At 35.1% G+C, this 10,932-nt stretch overlaps 3 protein-coding genes across 4 annotated transcripts in view; 2 read left to right on the top strand and 1 right to left on the bottom strand.

The window, feature by feature from the left end:
• The window catches only part of LOC111451116 (myb family transcription factor PHL7-like), a 5,491-nt gene extending 2,845 nt beyond the window's left edge, over positions 1–2,646 (bottom strand). The window contains exons 1-2 of the mRNA XM_023091403.1: positions 2,267–2,646; positions 1,605–1,841 (exon numbers count right to left, since the gene is read on the bottom strand). Of these exons, the coding sequence (XP_022947171.1) occupies positions 1,605–1,812 (208 nt within the window). The 5' untranslated portion in view covers positions 1,813–1,841; positions 2,267–2,646. The remainder of the gene's footprint in view (positions 1–1,604; positions 1,842–2,266) is intronic.
• Positions 2,647–3,445: 799 nt separating this feature from the next.
• On the top strand, positions 3,446–5,633 carry LOC111448566 (60S ribosomal protein L7-1-like). 2 transcript variants are annotated; one of them, XR_002711466.1, is made up of 7 exons: positions 3,446–3,582; positions 4,024–4,219; positions 4,482–4,579; positions 4,665–4,802; positions 4,893–4,995; positions 5,131–5,441; positions 5,473–5,633. XR_002711466.1 is itself a non-coding variant. In XM_023088242.1 (6 exons), exons 2-6 carry the CDS (start codon positions 4,034–4,036, stop codon positions 5,344–5,346), a joined length of 741 nt encoding a protein of 246 aa, XP_022944010.1. In that variant the 5' UTR covers positions 3,446–3,582; positions 4,024–4,033; the 3' UTR covers positions 5,347–5,633. The 2 variants fall into 2 exon arrangements, 1 of the variants encoding a protein (XP_022944010.1); XM_023088242.1 differs by having other exon boundaries at positions 5,131–5,633.
• An 880-nt stretch (positions 5,634–6,513) lies between these two features.
• Positions 6,514–10,846, top strand: LOC111448557 (ribosome production factor 1). The gene is made up of 12 exons (XM_023088229.1): positions 6,514–6,634; positions 7,551–7,736; positions 7,818–7,898; positions 8,029–8,124; positions 8,272–8,355; positions 8,507–8,576; positions 8,751–8,833; positions 8,978–9,057; positions 9,228–9,326; positions 9,415–9,520; positions 10,229–10,318; positions 10,443–10,846. Exons 2-12 carry the CDS (start codon positions 7,569–7,571, stop codon positions 10,479–10,481), a joined length of 996 nt encoding a protein of 331 aa, XP_022943997.1. The 5' UTR covers positions 6,514–6,634; positions 7,551–7,568; the 3' UTR covers positions 10,482–10,846.
• Positions 10,847–10,932: the final 86 nt, after the last annotated feature.

Below are 10,932 nucleotides of genomic sequence, written 5' to 3'. Positions count from 1 at the left end.
GTTCCCCCCCCCCCCCCCAAAAAAAAAAAATCCCCGGAGCTCTTTGACCATTGGTAGACTCGACTCCTAGATATCCCATTAAGTAGAATATATAGGTGGATAATCTAACGTGAAAGTACTATATTACTTTTATGCAAACAGCTTACATGCCACCCTTCCTTTCTCTCCTTTTATAATCACCCTTTTGTCCCGTTTTAGGCTCAACCTAACCAATTCTTTTGGATGGATGGCCCCAATTTATAAGGATATATCAAGCCTTCTTTATTTCTTCTTTGATGAACAGCCCTTAAAGACAAAGAAAGGTCTCTTTGGTCGAATACTAGAAGCACACTCTAAGGGACTTTTCAGAGCGAAAGTAACAGAAAAAAAAAAGTTCATTTTTGTTGGATGGAATACTTTTTGTGGTTTCCACTTGGTGCAAGCTTAGGACTTCTCTTTTATTGCAGTATAACTTCTCTCAGTTCAGTAATTTCTTTTGGACTGGAGTTTTTCTTCCCGCTTTTCTTCCTGATTTCATTTTCTGAACGAATTTCTTCCTTTTTGTTCAGTTATATTGTATGAAAAGAAAAGCTAAAAATCTTCTTTGTAAATATAATTATACGTTTAAGAATATAAGTTATATTTTATCATTCTAATATCATTACTTTTTTGCGAACTGGTTGTGGTGGTCAATTGATAAAGTTCACTTTTCGACATGGATACATTTACTCTATCCTACTTCAGAGCTAGTTTTCTCCTAACAAGATGTAAGGATGGCTTTGCAATATTGCCAGAAGGATTGAGATGACATAAAAAAAGACAACATTCATGATGTATCCTACTTCAAAGCTAGTTTTCTCCTAACAAGATGTAAGGATGGCTTTGCAATATTGCCAGAAGGATTGAGATGACATAAAAAAAGATAACATTCATGATGTGTACAAGGCCAGAAAAGTAAAAGTTAAAAGTTATCTCATAAACATATTCCAATGCAAACAATGCTTCATCAACGCCAAGATTACTCTCCTCTTACAGAAACCTATATTTTGTAGCTAGTTTCCTTCCTTGTTGATACCATACGATAGCTTTTCATAAGCTCAGTACTAGTGAAGCATTATTACATATAGGGGGAGTTGTTTCTTACCAAAGTAATACTGATAGCATTTACAATAATAAATGACCTAGAAGAATGCTTTTCAATCCCCTAGGGATCTTGGTAACACAAGAATGTAAGCATGCACTCCTTTTTTCCCCTAATTCATGGTTTCTTGTGGCTTTGTAACATAAAAATAAAGGCATCTGGCAAGTCTCCGGACCAAATTTGCGCACACCTCAAGCCCCTCAACATAGGACCATAGAACCACATTTAATACTCAAGACTATACGTATATCAACTTCCGAGTTGTGCCTTGTAAACTCTTCTACTACACTACTTCATTTCAAACCCCCTTGAACTCATCAAATAGAAACATCTAGCCTACAAATGTGCATACAACCACATTTAATCAAGCTAGTACGGAGAAGAAATTGTTGCATGGCTTCATTCAATATTTTCCCCTTTTCTAATCCTGAAAATTAAGATGAAAGAAAATGCACAATAACATTACTAAAAAGAAAATACCCACTATCTGGTCCACCAAGTTGTGTGATGGCATCCACAAAACGGTCGTGAAGATCAGATGTCCATCGCAACCGTTGTTTTCCACCTCCCCCAGGTGGCATTGGACTTTTGGCTGTAGATCCACCAAGAACCGCAACACTTGCACTTTGTTCGGCACCTTGAGATTTATGTGGAACTAAGCTCGCAGTTGAAAATTTCTTAGCATGATACATGATGCGGAGAAACAACTTGAAAAAAATTCCTGCGAAAAATTATAATCTACTTCAGCAGCTTCACAGAAATGATAACTGGATAGGATTTTACATGACAGCTTATCAATACTCCAACAACAACAAAAAAATCAATCGAACCCATCTCTCAAATTCACAACAAAACAATTGCTCTGTGTCTGTTAAGACATAACATGAAATTCAATTTTAAGTCACAAGAAATGCTCCAAATCACACAGCAACAAAAATTAGAAAAATAAGATCCATGCACTTCACGCTACACGGCTTCAAAATGCTTAAAAAACCGTCTTTCAATTCAATGGATGAAAATATTATTGAAAGAAGCAATACTAAGTAAATAAAATAAAATAAAAACCCAGATAATCCCAGCATAATTAAGAAGCAAAATTAAGAGTAAGCTAACAAGAATCTACGAAGTTAATGAACTATGCAACACCTGGAATGGACTCAGAAGGACGATGATGGCGGGTGAATTAGCTTCAGAACCATCACCTCCAAAGTCAACAGAAACACAACAAAATCTCCAAATTTTAGGGGGCAAACGCAGCCGACGATGAATTTCGAAGTCGAGGCAACGATCAAGTGGTTTGAGTAGAAGTGTGTGGCGGCGGCGGCGACGGTGGTGGTGGAACACGGTGGCAGGTAGCCGGTCTCCGGGGAGCAAACTGGAATTGGAATTTGTCCGTTTTAGGGTTTGAGAAAGGAAGACAAGAGAGTAAGAATTCTGATTTTGGCAAGATGGTTCGTCAGGACCGGACGAAGCTCTTTCTCTCTCTTCTTCTTCTCTCTCTTCTTCTTCTCTCTCCTTTTGTTTATTTTTTAATTCTTTTTTGCTCCTTTTATTTATTTAAATACAAAAACAAACAAATAAATAGATAAATAATAAAAGACGGAGTTTTAATTGTGTCATAGCGTACAAAGGACGGCGATATTTATATAGCATCTCGGGTCACAATGTGGGTCCCACCACGAAACCGGGTACAAGAGGATGCCCAATAAAAATTGTGACCAATCATCAGCCCAATAAAACCCAGCCCACTATATGAAAAATTGTGTCCAATGATAAAGCCCAATAGAACCCAGCCCACTATATGAAAAATTGTCCAATCATAAAGCCCAATAAAACCCAGCCCACTATATGAAAAATTGTCCAATCAAAAAGCCCAATAGGACCCAGCCCACTATATTAAAAACTGTCCAATCATAAAGCCCAATACAACCCAGCCCACTATATGAAAAATTGTCCAATCAAAAAGCCCAATAGGACCCAGCCCAATAGAACCCAGCCCACTATATGAAAAATTGTCCAATCAAAAAGCCCAATAGGACCCAGCCCAATAGAACCCAGCCCACTATATTAAAAATTGTCCAATCATAAAGCCCAATAAAATCCAGCTCACTATATGAAAAATTGTCCAATCAAAAAGCCCAATAGGACCCAGCCCACTATATTAAAAATTGTCCAATAAAAAGCCCAATAGGACCCAGCCCAAGAAACCCAGCCCACTATATTAAAAAATTGTCCAATCATAAAGCCCAATAAAACCCAACCCACTATGTGAAAAAAATTGTGTCCAATCATAAAGCCCATTAAAACCCAGCCCACTATATAAATAAATAAAATAAAAGAAAGAGGAACCCTAAACCCACACCGTCTTCATCTCCTTCTCCCGCAGATCAGTTTCGCCGCCGTCTTTATTCCGATCGTGGTATCGCAGCTTCCCGCGACTTTCTACTCTATTGTCATTACTGGTATACTCCCGATCTCCATCCGTCTTTCTTCTCACTATAAAAACGACTTGTTGCTTGTTTCATGCGTTGATTACTCCCTTGCCCTGTTGGTATTCACTACGGGCTGTTCTTTCCGGTTTGTTTTTCTGATTGGTTGTTGATAGTCTCGTGTGTTGAATGTGAGCTAACTGTTTGCTATTGTTGCCATTTGCACCATAAATCACTGCGGTTCGTTTTGTTTTTGTTTTTTCAATGATTCTTTTGTAGCATAACACCACTTCGAATTGAAACTCTTTCATATTTAATGTTCTCTCCCTCATTGGTCACGTACAATACCGTCTGCAATTTTAGTGTTTAAGGCTAGCTTTGTTTGTTTAGTTTACGATATGCTTGCTCTATAATTCATTGAGTTTCTGCTATTGAGAGTGGGAGTTTCATTTTGATATTTTTTTCTGTCTACAGGTGACCTACGATGGCGGAAGAGGATCCAAAGCCACTCACATATATACCAGAGGTTATACTGAAGAAGAGAAAGGTCAATGAACTGGCGGCACTGAGAAGAAAGGAACAGTTGGAATTAAGGAAGCTCAATTCGAAGAAAAACAAGGATGGTTTTATTAAGCTGCCTGAAGAATTTGTCAGAGAATATCGTGCTAGAGTAACTCATCTACTTTGAAGTTGTTTCATCTACTTTGAAGTTAGTGTGAAATATGCTTAATCAACACATGCATAAATCCCCTCTTAAGTAACTTTTCTTAATCGTGTATATATAAGTATATTTATTCAAATTTGTCTTCGATAATCATGTGCTTTCTTATCAACATGTTCAAATTTCTTCTAGTGGGTTTTTAACTATGTGCCTAGTAATCAACATGTTAAGCATCACCCTGATTCTTTTCATACACATTTATCTTATGTAGGAACTCGACTTCGTCAAGATGAAGCACAGGATAAAGAGAAAAAGAACTGCCTTGGTGCCATCAAAATCAAAATTGATTTTTATAATTCGGATACAGGGGTAAGAATGTCTTAACATTTACTTTCTTTAACCTCCTTTTGTGTAGCTTCACAAGATTAGTAATTGCTTCACTACATTTTTCCAGCAAGAACGATATGCATCCAAAGACAAGGACTCTCTTATATAAGCTCGGATTAAGTAGAGTTTTCAGCGGGGTCTTTGCGAAGGCCAATGAGCATATTCTAGGAAAGCTACAAAGGGTGGAGCCATATGTGACATATGGGTATGTGAACAGTCATTTTTCTTATATTAGGTCCACTAGATTTCACGCTTCTTTCTCCATGATTTTACTGAAATTTTGGTTGAATTTCAGATACCCTAATCTTAAAAATGTGAGGGAGCTCGTCCATAAGAAGGGATTTGCAAAGATAGACAAACAAAGAGTTCCTCTAACTGACAATAACATCATCGAACAGGTACGACAAACCATCTTAGCTACTCTACTCCCGGGTTGGAAGGACTTTGATAGCATTTGAAAAAGATTTTTTAACTGTCAAAAGTGTTTTTAAGCACATGGCCTTATTCTCTTTTACTTTAATGGTAAATTTCAGGAATTGGGCAAGCATGGAATCCTATGCATGGAGGATATTGTGCATGAAATTGCTAATGTTGGCCCACATTTTAGGGAGGTAATTTCCTTTCTATGGCCTTTTGAACTTGAAAAGCCAGGAAGTGGACTTCAAGGGAAAAAGTCATTGTACAAGGAGGGTGGAGATGCTGGGAATAGAGAGGATGATATCAATGAACTGATTGATGCGATGAATTAGGTTTGAATCAGATCATCATTTGATTTAAAGTTAGGTTTCAAAAAACCTGAAGGGGAACTGATAGTTTCTGTAATTCAATTTTGTTAGTATCATTAGTTTTTATCTTGTTCTACTCATAACTATCAGTTTCTTGACCTATCAGCTTATGAGACTTTTAACTTGTATCCAAGGGCTTGTAATGTGTGGATACAGGAAAATTTTCTGGTGCCACTGTTGTATCTGATCTTTTACCAATTTGGCACAAAACGTTATTAAGTGATATATTTAATTTTATATTATTAGCGCTACAATATTCTTAAATGATGCTATTATGGTAACAGTACCACTGTCGGCTTGATCTCCTCACCAAACTCAGTTTTGAGTTCGATCTCGACATCAAAGTTATCATCTTAGAAGTCGATTTTTATTTGATGTATTAGTTTTTTACTAAAAATTGTAATTAGAGAAGTTTTAAATTGTAAAGCCCTTGATTTGAGTTTGGTTTTAAGGTATTTGATTTTATCTAGAAATTTAAAACCTAACAATTTCGCTTTTAAGTTTATTATAAAACTAAAAAAAGATCAATGTTATTTTAAAATTGTAATCTTGTTTTTTTATAAGACTTTTTTAATGTCTAATGTCGAACTTAATTTTTAAAATTCTATTTTTTTTATTTATCCATTGATTAATCCAAATTTATCAGTTCTATCATCTCCCAATTCTCTCTTCATTATTGAAAAAAATCGTCAACAATAAATACATCTAAAATGTACTAATTTATGCATAGTAAACTCCCATAAATATTTATGTTTAATAGAATTTTAAATTTCAATATTGTATTTAACAAAATTTTAAATTATTGAGTGTTTTTATAAGTCCAGGGTTATACTAAAATTTAACAATTAATTTTTTTTTAAAAAAAATTTGAAAGTTAGGTGTATGTTAAATATAAATTTAAAAATTTGAAAGAAAATCTTTAAAATATTTTAAAATTTTAAAGACATATTAAATAGTTTTAAATGGCTAAATTATTTGATTGAAAAGCTTTAACTAAATAGATCCAATAAAAATAATTTTCATAATTGGCCTATTGGTTTACCTGGTTAAGGCATACGGTCATAGGTTCGAATCTTAACTGGGCCGCTTACTTTCTATCATTTTTTCCTTTCTTTAGATTCTCAAATTAAAAATAAAATGAAAACAAGAAAAAACCCAAAACCCTTACAATCGGTGGGCTTCAACTCTGCCGCCTCTCCCCTTCTCCACCGCCGCGCCTTTTCTTCGTCCTCTTCCGCAATCTATATTTCGGGTTAGCTTTCTCTTTTCCACTTTCATTTATCGCTCTCTTTGCGTTTAATCGTCCTGCAATTACAGAATCAACGATTTTCGTTAGGAATTAATGGTCTTGTAGCTGCAGAAAATCGGATATTATAGTGTCTGGCAGTGTTCTGTACACTCGATCTTTGTTTTCATTTATGAAATTCTGCCCAACCCGAAACCAATTTTTTATTTAAGTCTGCCCTTGCTTTCTTCTTTCTGCATTGTGTTTGTGTTCAACTTTGTTTTTTCCACACTCGCGAATCAACTTGGTTGTTCTAGGTGAAGGTTTGTTCTTTCTCTTGGTGACTTGCGGTCTAATTCGGGCGCGTTTCTAAACTTGTATTTGCTAGGTTTTGATATTCTGAAGTTTGGTCGTGTGATTTGAACTTTTTACTAGATTATGAATGTGGGAATATAGTTTCACTTTCTTGATTACTTCGGTTTCGATGGTTTTATGTTTAGTATTTTAAGTTCTTCAATTTGAATCTTTGTAGTCTGTAATATCCATGGTTGGTGGTTTTGATGACTTTTAAGAACCTCAATGGTTGTTATTCATGTTTATAAGTATTGGAGTAATAAGAGAGTACAATTATGATATGTTTTCAACTTTCTGTAATTTGACTTCTAAATTTCAATTGGAAATCCCTCCCAAGTCCCAACAAATTCTTTTGATGGTTGATAGTTTGGAATCTTGATGAAGCTTAAGAACCGAAATAATTGTTGGTGGTGTTGGAAATACTAATTAGGATAAGTTTTATTATGGCTTATTTAGAGAAAGCTATAGTACTCATAAGCTTTTGACATACCCGTCCATTGTTTAATTTTGAACCATTGGTCAGATATGATTTGCTTCTCAACTTCACTTGTTCTATCTTTAATTTGTCAATTTTTGAATTATGTTACAGGTTGATCAGGGAGTATAAATGGGAGAGGAGAAGAAGAACAGGGATTTAGTTCCATCAATGATAAAGAACAAGGAAAAGAGGGCAGAAGTTCATGCCAACCTCAAAAACCAGAAGAAGCTTGAGAAACGCAAGAGGGCCAAGGCTCGTGATGCTGCTGAGAAGCAAGCTCTTGAACTTGGAGAAGAAGTATCATATCATCTACTCATCTATTCTGTTTATCTTCTATTTCAAAGTTTCTGACTTAGCATTTATCTTTTTTCTCTGTAGCCTCCTCCTAGGAAAACTCCTCGCACCATTGAGAACACCAGGGAGGTTGATGAGACTGTTTGCAAACCTGATGATGAAGAGGTTACCCTTCTTCTTGTTAAATCTTAGTATATGACATTGCTGTAGCTTTTATTTAAATATATATTTTTACTTCGTATTCGTTTCATTTAGATTACACACTTGTAATATGTCCAGTTTTGATTTTCTGCAGCTATTTGCTGGAAATGATGCTGATGAATTTAGCTCCATAATAAAGCGGGACATTGTGCCAAAAGTTTTAATTACTACTTGTCGTTTTAATTCTAGTGTAAGATTCTTCATTATTACGAGTTAGACAGTACTTTCTTTTTTAGCAACTTGCACTTCACGTAAACCTTCCTAAAGCATCCACATTTAGTGAGACTTGGTACCTTATATTTTAATCTTCTGCTTGTATATGACTTACTATTTGCAGATTGGACCTGATTTTATATCAGAGTTGCTTTCAGTGATACCAAATGCACATTACTACAAGAGAGGAACTAATGATTTGAAGAAGGTTCAACTCATATTTGTATTTTCTAATGAACACACAGAAGGAAAAGGAAAATTAGAAAATTAAGAATAACACAAAAATAGTATGGAAGAAAGGCTTGTAGCTTGTTATTCTGGCGATAACTTTGCACACGTGATTCTTCTCTTTCTTGTAGATTATAGAATATGCAAATGCCAGGGACTTCACTTCTTTGATTGTTGTTCATACGAGTAGGAGAAAATTAGGTAAGTTGCTAGTCTTTCATTAATCTTGCTGTTCTTTCTTGCATGTTAATTTGTCCCTTTCTAGCTTGGTTTTTTTCTTTTTCTTTTTCTTTTTCTTTAATAGTTTGTTTTCTTAGTTGTTCAATAAATTAGATTCTTTCCTCAATTTACATTAATGTATTGAAATTCTTGCAGATGGCCTTCTAATTATCGGGTTGCCTGAGGGGCCTACTGCTCATTTTAAGATATCAAATGTTGTCTTACGTAAGGATATTAAGGTATGCTGTTTCAATTCAATGAAATAGAATGCTCCACTTAGTTCTGATTTTGAATTGTTGTGCTGCATGTTAACTACTACTGGATTTTTCGAAGGTATATAATTTCCATGAAACTTTAACCATTTTATCCTTTCTTCCTTGTAGAATCATGGAAATCCAACCGGCCACGAGCCAGAGCTTGTATTGACTAACTTCACGACACGCCTTGGTCTTCGTATTGGAAGGTTGTTTTCTGTACCTAAATTTGTTATTTGAAAATAAACCTCTTCTGAAAGACTGCATTTCATAGTTAGGATTCTGGTTACTTTTTCTTGTTCATTACATCTATATGATTATGATATCTCTGCTTAATTTTCTCAATGCATTGACTTTTATTGTTGCCTCGTTTCTTTAGATTAATACAGACACTATTTCCTCAAGATCCTAATTTTCGTGGTCGGCGAGTAGTAACATTTCACAACCAACGTGATTTTATATTCTTCCGGCATCATAGGTATGATTCTGTATCTGGTTCAAATATTTTTGTTCTCTATGCATGAGAGTTTGGATGAATGATGATTTTGTGCCTTTTGTCATCTCAGATACATTTTTGAAGGCAAGGAAAATAAAAAAGAGGTTGACTCAAAAACTAAATCCAAGGATAAGGGTGAGAAAGCTTCTCAGCCAAAAGTAGTTGCACGGCTGCAGGTAAATATCAAAATCTGCCCATCCATTTCACATAAAAGGATTCTTTTTTTGTGATAGTCTATGGTGGTTTTTTTTTTTGTTTTTTTTATGAGGAGACTTCAATATTCGTTTACTTGTTATTATATTGTCTCTTTTATTACAACTCGATCTTCTTTGCTTTTCTAATTTTTTTGGGGCTGGTGATTAACAATAATTCATTCATAATCAAGAAAGAGTACAACAGATTGGACTTGAAAAAGTTTATAAACGTTGAGTGGGTTTTGTGAGAAACAGTATGGAAGCCAAAAGAATTCGTTGTAACATACTCTTGTTTTACATTAATCCTCGCACTTAGTCAATAGTTTTTCTATCGGTTTTTGTTTATTAAATCAATTTAGAATTTGACTTAAGGATGTGCAGGGAGTAAAATTGACTTATGTGATAACATGCCTAACTGTAAGATTTCATTATCCTACTTGTGCAATCTCACATATTGGGCTTTTCGTATCCCATTGATCTGAAACTCTTTTCTCCATAGATGAAATAAACAGCTCATCCAAAGGGGTTATAGCAAGCAAGCACACCTTCACTTACTGACCAGAACTGCTATGTTATTCATTTTGGGTCAATCTTGTTTAGATTTGAATGGGGAAGTGATATTAGGAGACTTAATATGAGAGGGAGGAATATTACTGTAGATACAACTGTTTCTGAGACTTGAATTTTCAGGAATGCGGTCCTCGTTTCACAATGAAACTGATCAGTTTGCAGCATGGAACTTTCGATACAAAAGGCGGGGAATACGAGTGGGTTCATAAGGTATGTCTCTGTCTCCCTTCTCCATTAGGATCTCGACCCCAAAATGCATGAAATACACACTATTAGATCATATGATACATCCTGTTTATCTAATTCGTTGTTCCCAACCTCCTCTGATTTTCAGCCTGAAATGGATACAAGCCGCAGAAGATTTTTCTTGTGACATTCTCAATGGACTTCATTACTTCTATTTCCGGGGAGTAAAAGTTGGGCTCAGGTTTATATAAATGGTGACCATATAGATTGTGGAGGGTGGTCTGCTTGACGAATCTGAGTCTCTTTTTTGGCCTTCTTTTTGCATGTTAGAAGTTCATCATTTGTTTTTCAGAATTCTAAATTTTGTAGCATTAACCTTAAGGTTGAGTTCGGTCTAGAGGTATAAATGTATCAGATATTTGTAACCATTTGGGAAGTATTTCTCGTAGCTGAACGTGAAAGAAAAGGCCATGTATTCATTTTGACAACTCAAAGAGGAAGCCACATATGCATTTGATCTAATCTTGGTTTAAAAGAGCCAAGTTTCACTAACTTAGAGAATGCAAAATAGCATATTGTTGGTTTTCGTTTATTAGCTAATATATTAATTAAAAATACCTTTTAATTTTGCATTTTGT

This window comes from Cucurbita moschata, unplaced genomic scaffold (assembly GCF_002738365.1).
Source record: "Cucurbita moschata cultivar Rifu unplaced genomic scaffold, Cmos_1.0 Cmo_Scf00001, whole genome shotgun sequence".
Lineage (NCBI taxonomy): Eukaryota > Viridiplantae > Streptophyta > Magnoliopsida > Cucurbitales > Cucurbitaceae > Cucurbita > Cucurbita moschata.
This window is presented reverse-complemented; position numbering and strand designations above follow the sequence as displayed.

Bases quoted from the DNA above. Each gene is read 5' to 3' on its own strand.
- LOC111448566 (XM_023088242.1), top strand. From the start codon at position 4,034: ATGGCGGAAGAGGATCCAAAGCCACTCACATATATACCAGAGGTTATA. The intron at 4,580-4,664 runs GTAAGAATGTCT...ACATTTTTCCAG, and splicing joins TTTATAATTCGGATACAGGG to CAAGAACGATATGCATCCAA. The intron at 4,803-4,892 runs GTATGTGAACAG...GTTGAATTTCAG, and splicing joins GAGCCATATGTGACATATGG to ATACCCTAATCTTAAAAATG.
- LOC111448557 (XM_023088229.1), top strand. From the start codon at position 7,569: ATGGGAGAGGAGAAGAAGAACAGGGATTTAGTTCCATCAATGATAAAG. The intron at 7,737-7,817 runs GTATCATATCAT...TTTTCTCTGTAG, and splicing joins CTCTTGAACTTGGAGAAGAA to CCTCCTCCTAGGAAAACTCC. The intron at 7,899-8,028 runs GTTACCCTTCTT...GATTTTCTGCAG, and splicing joins GCAAACCTGATGATGAAGAG to CTATTTGCTGGAAATGATGC.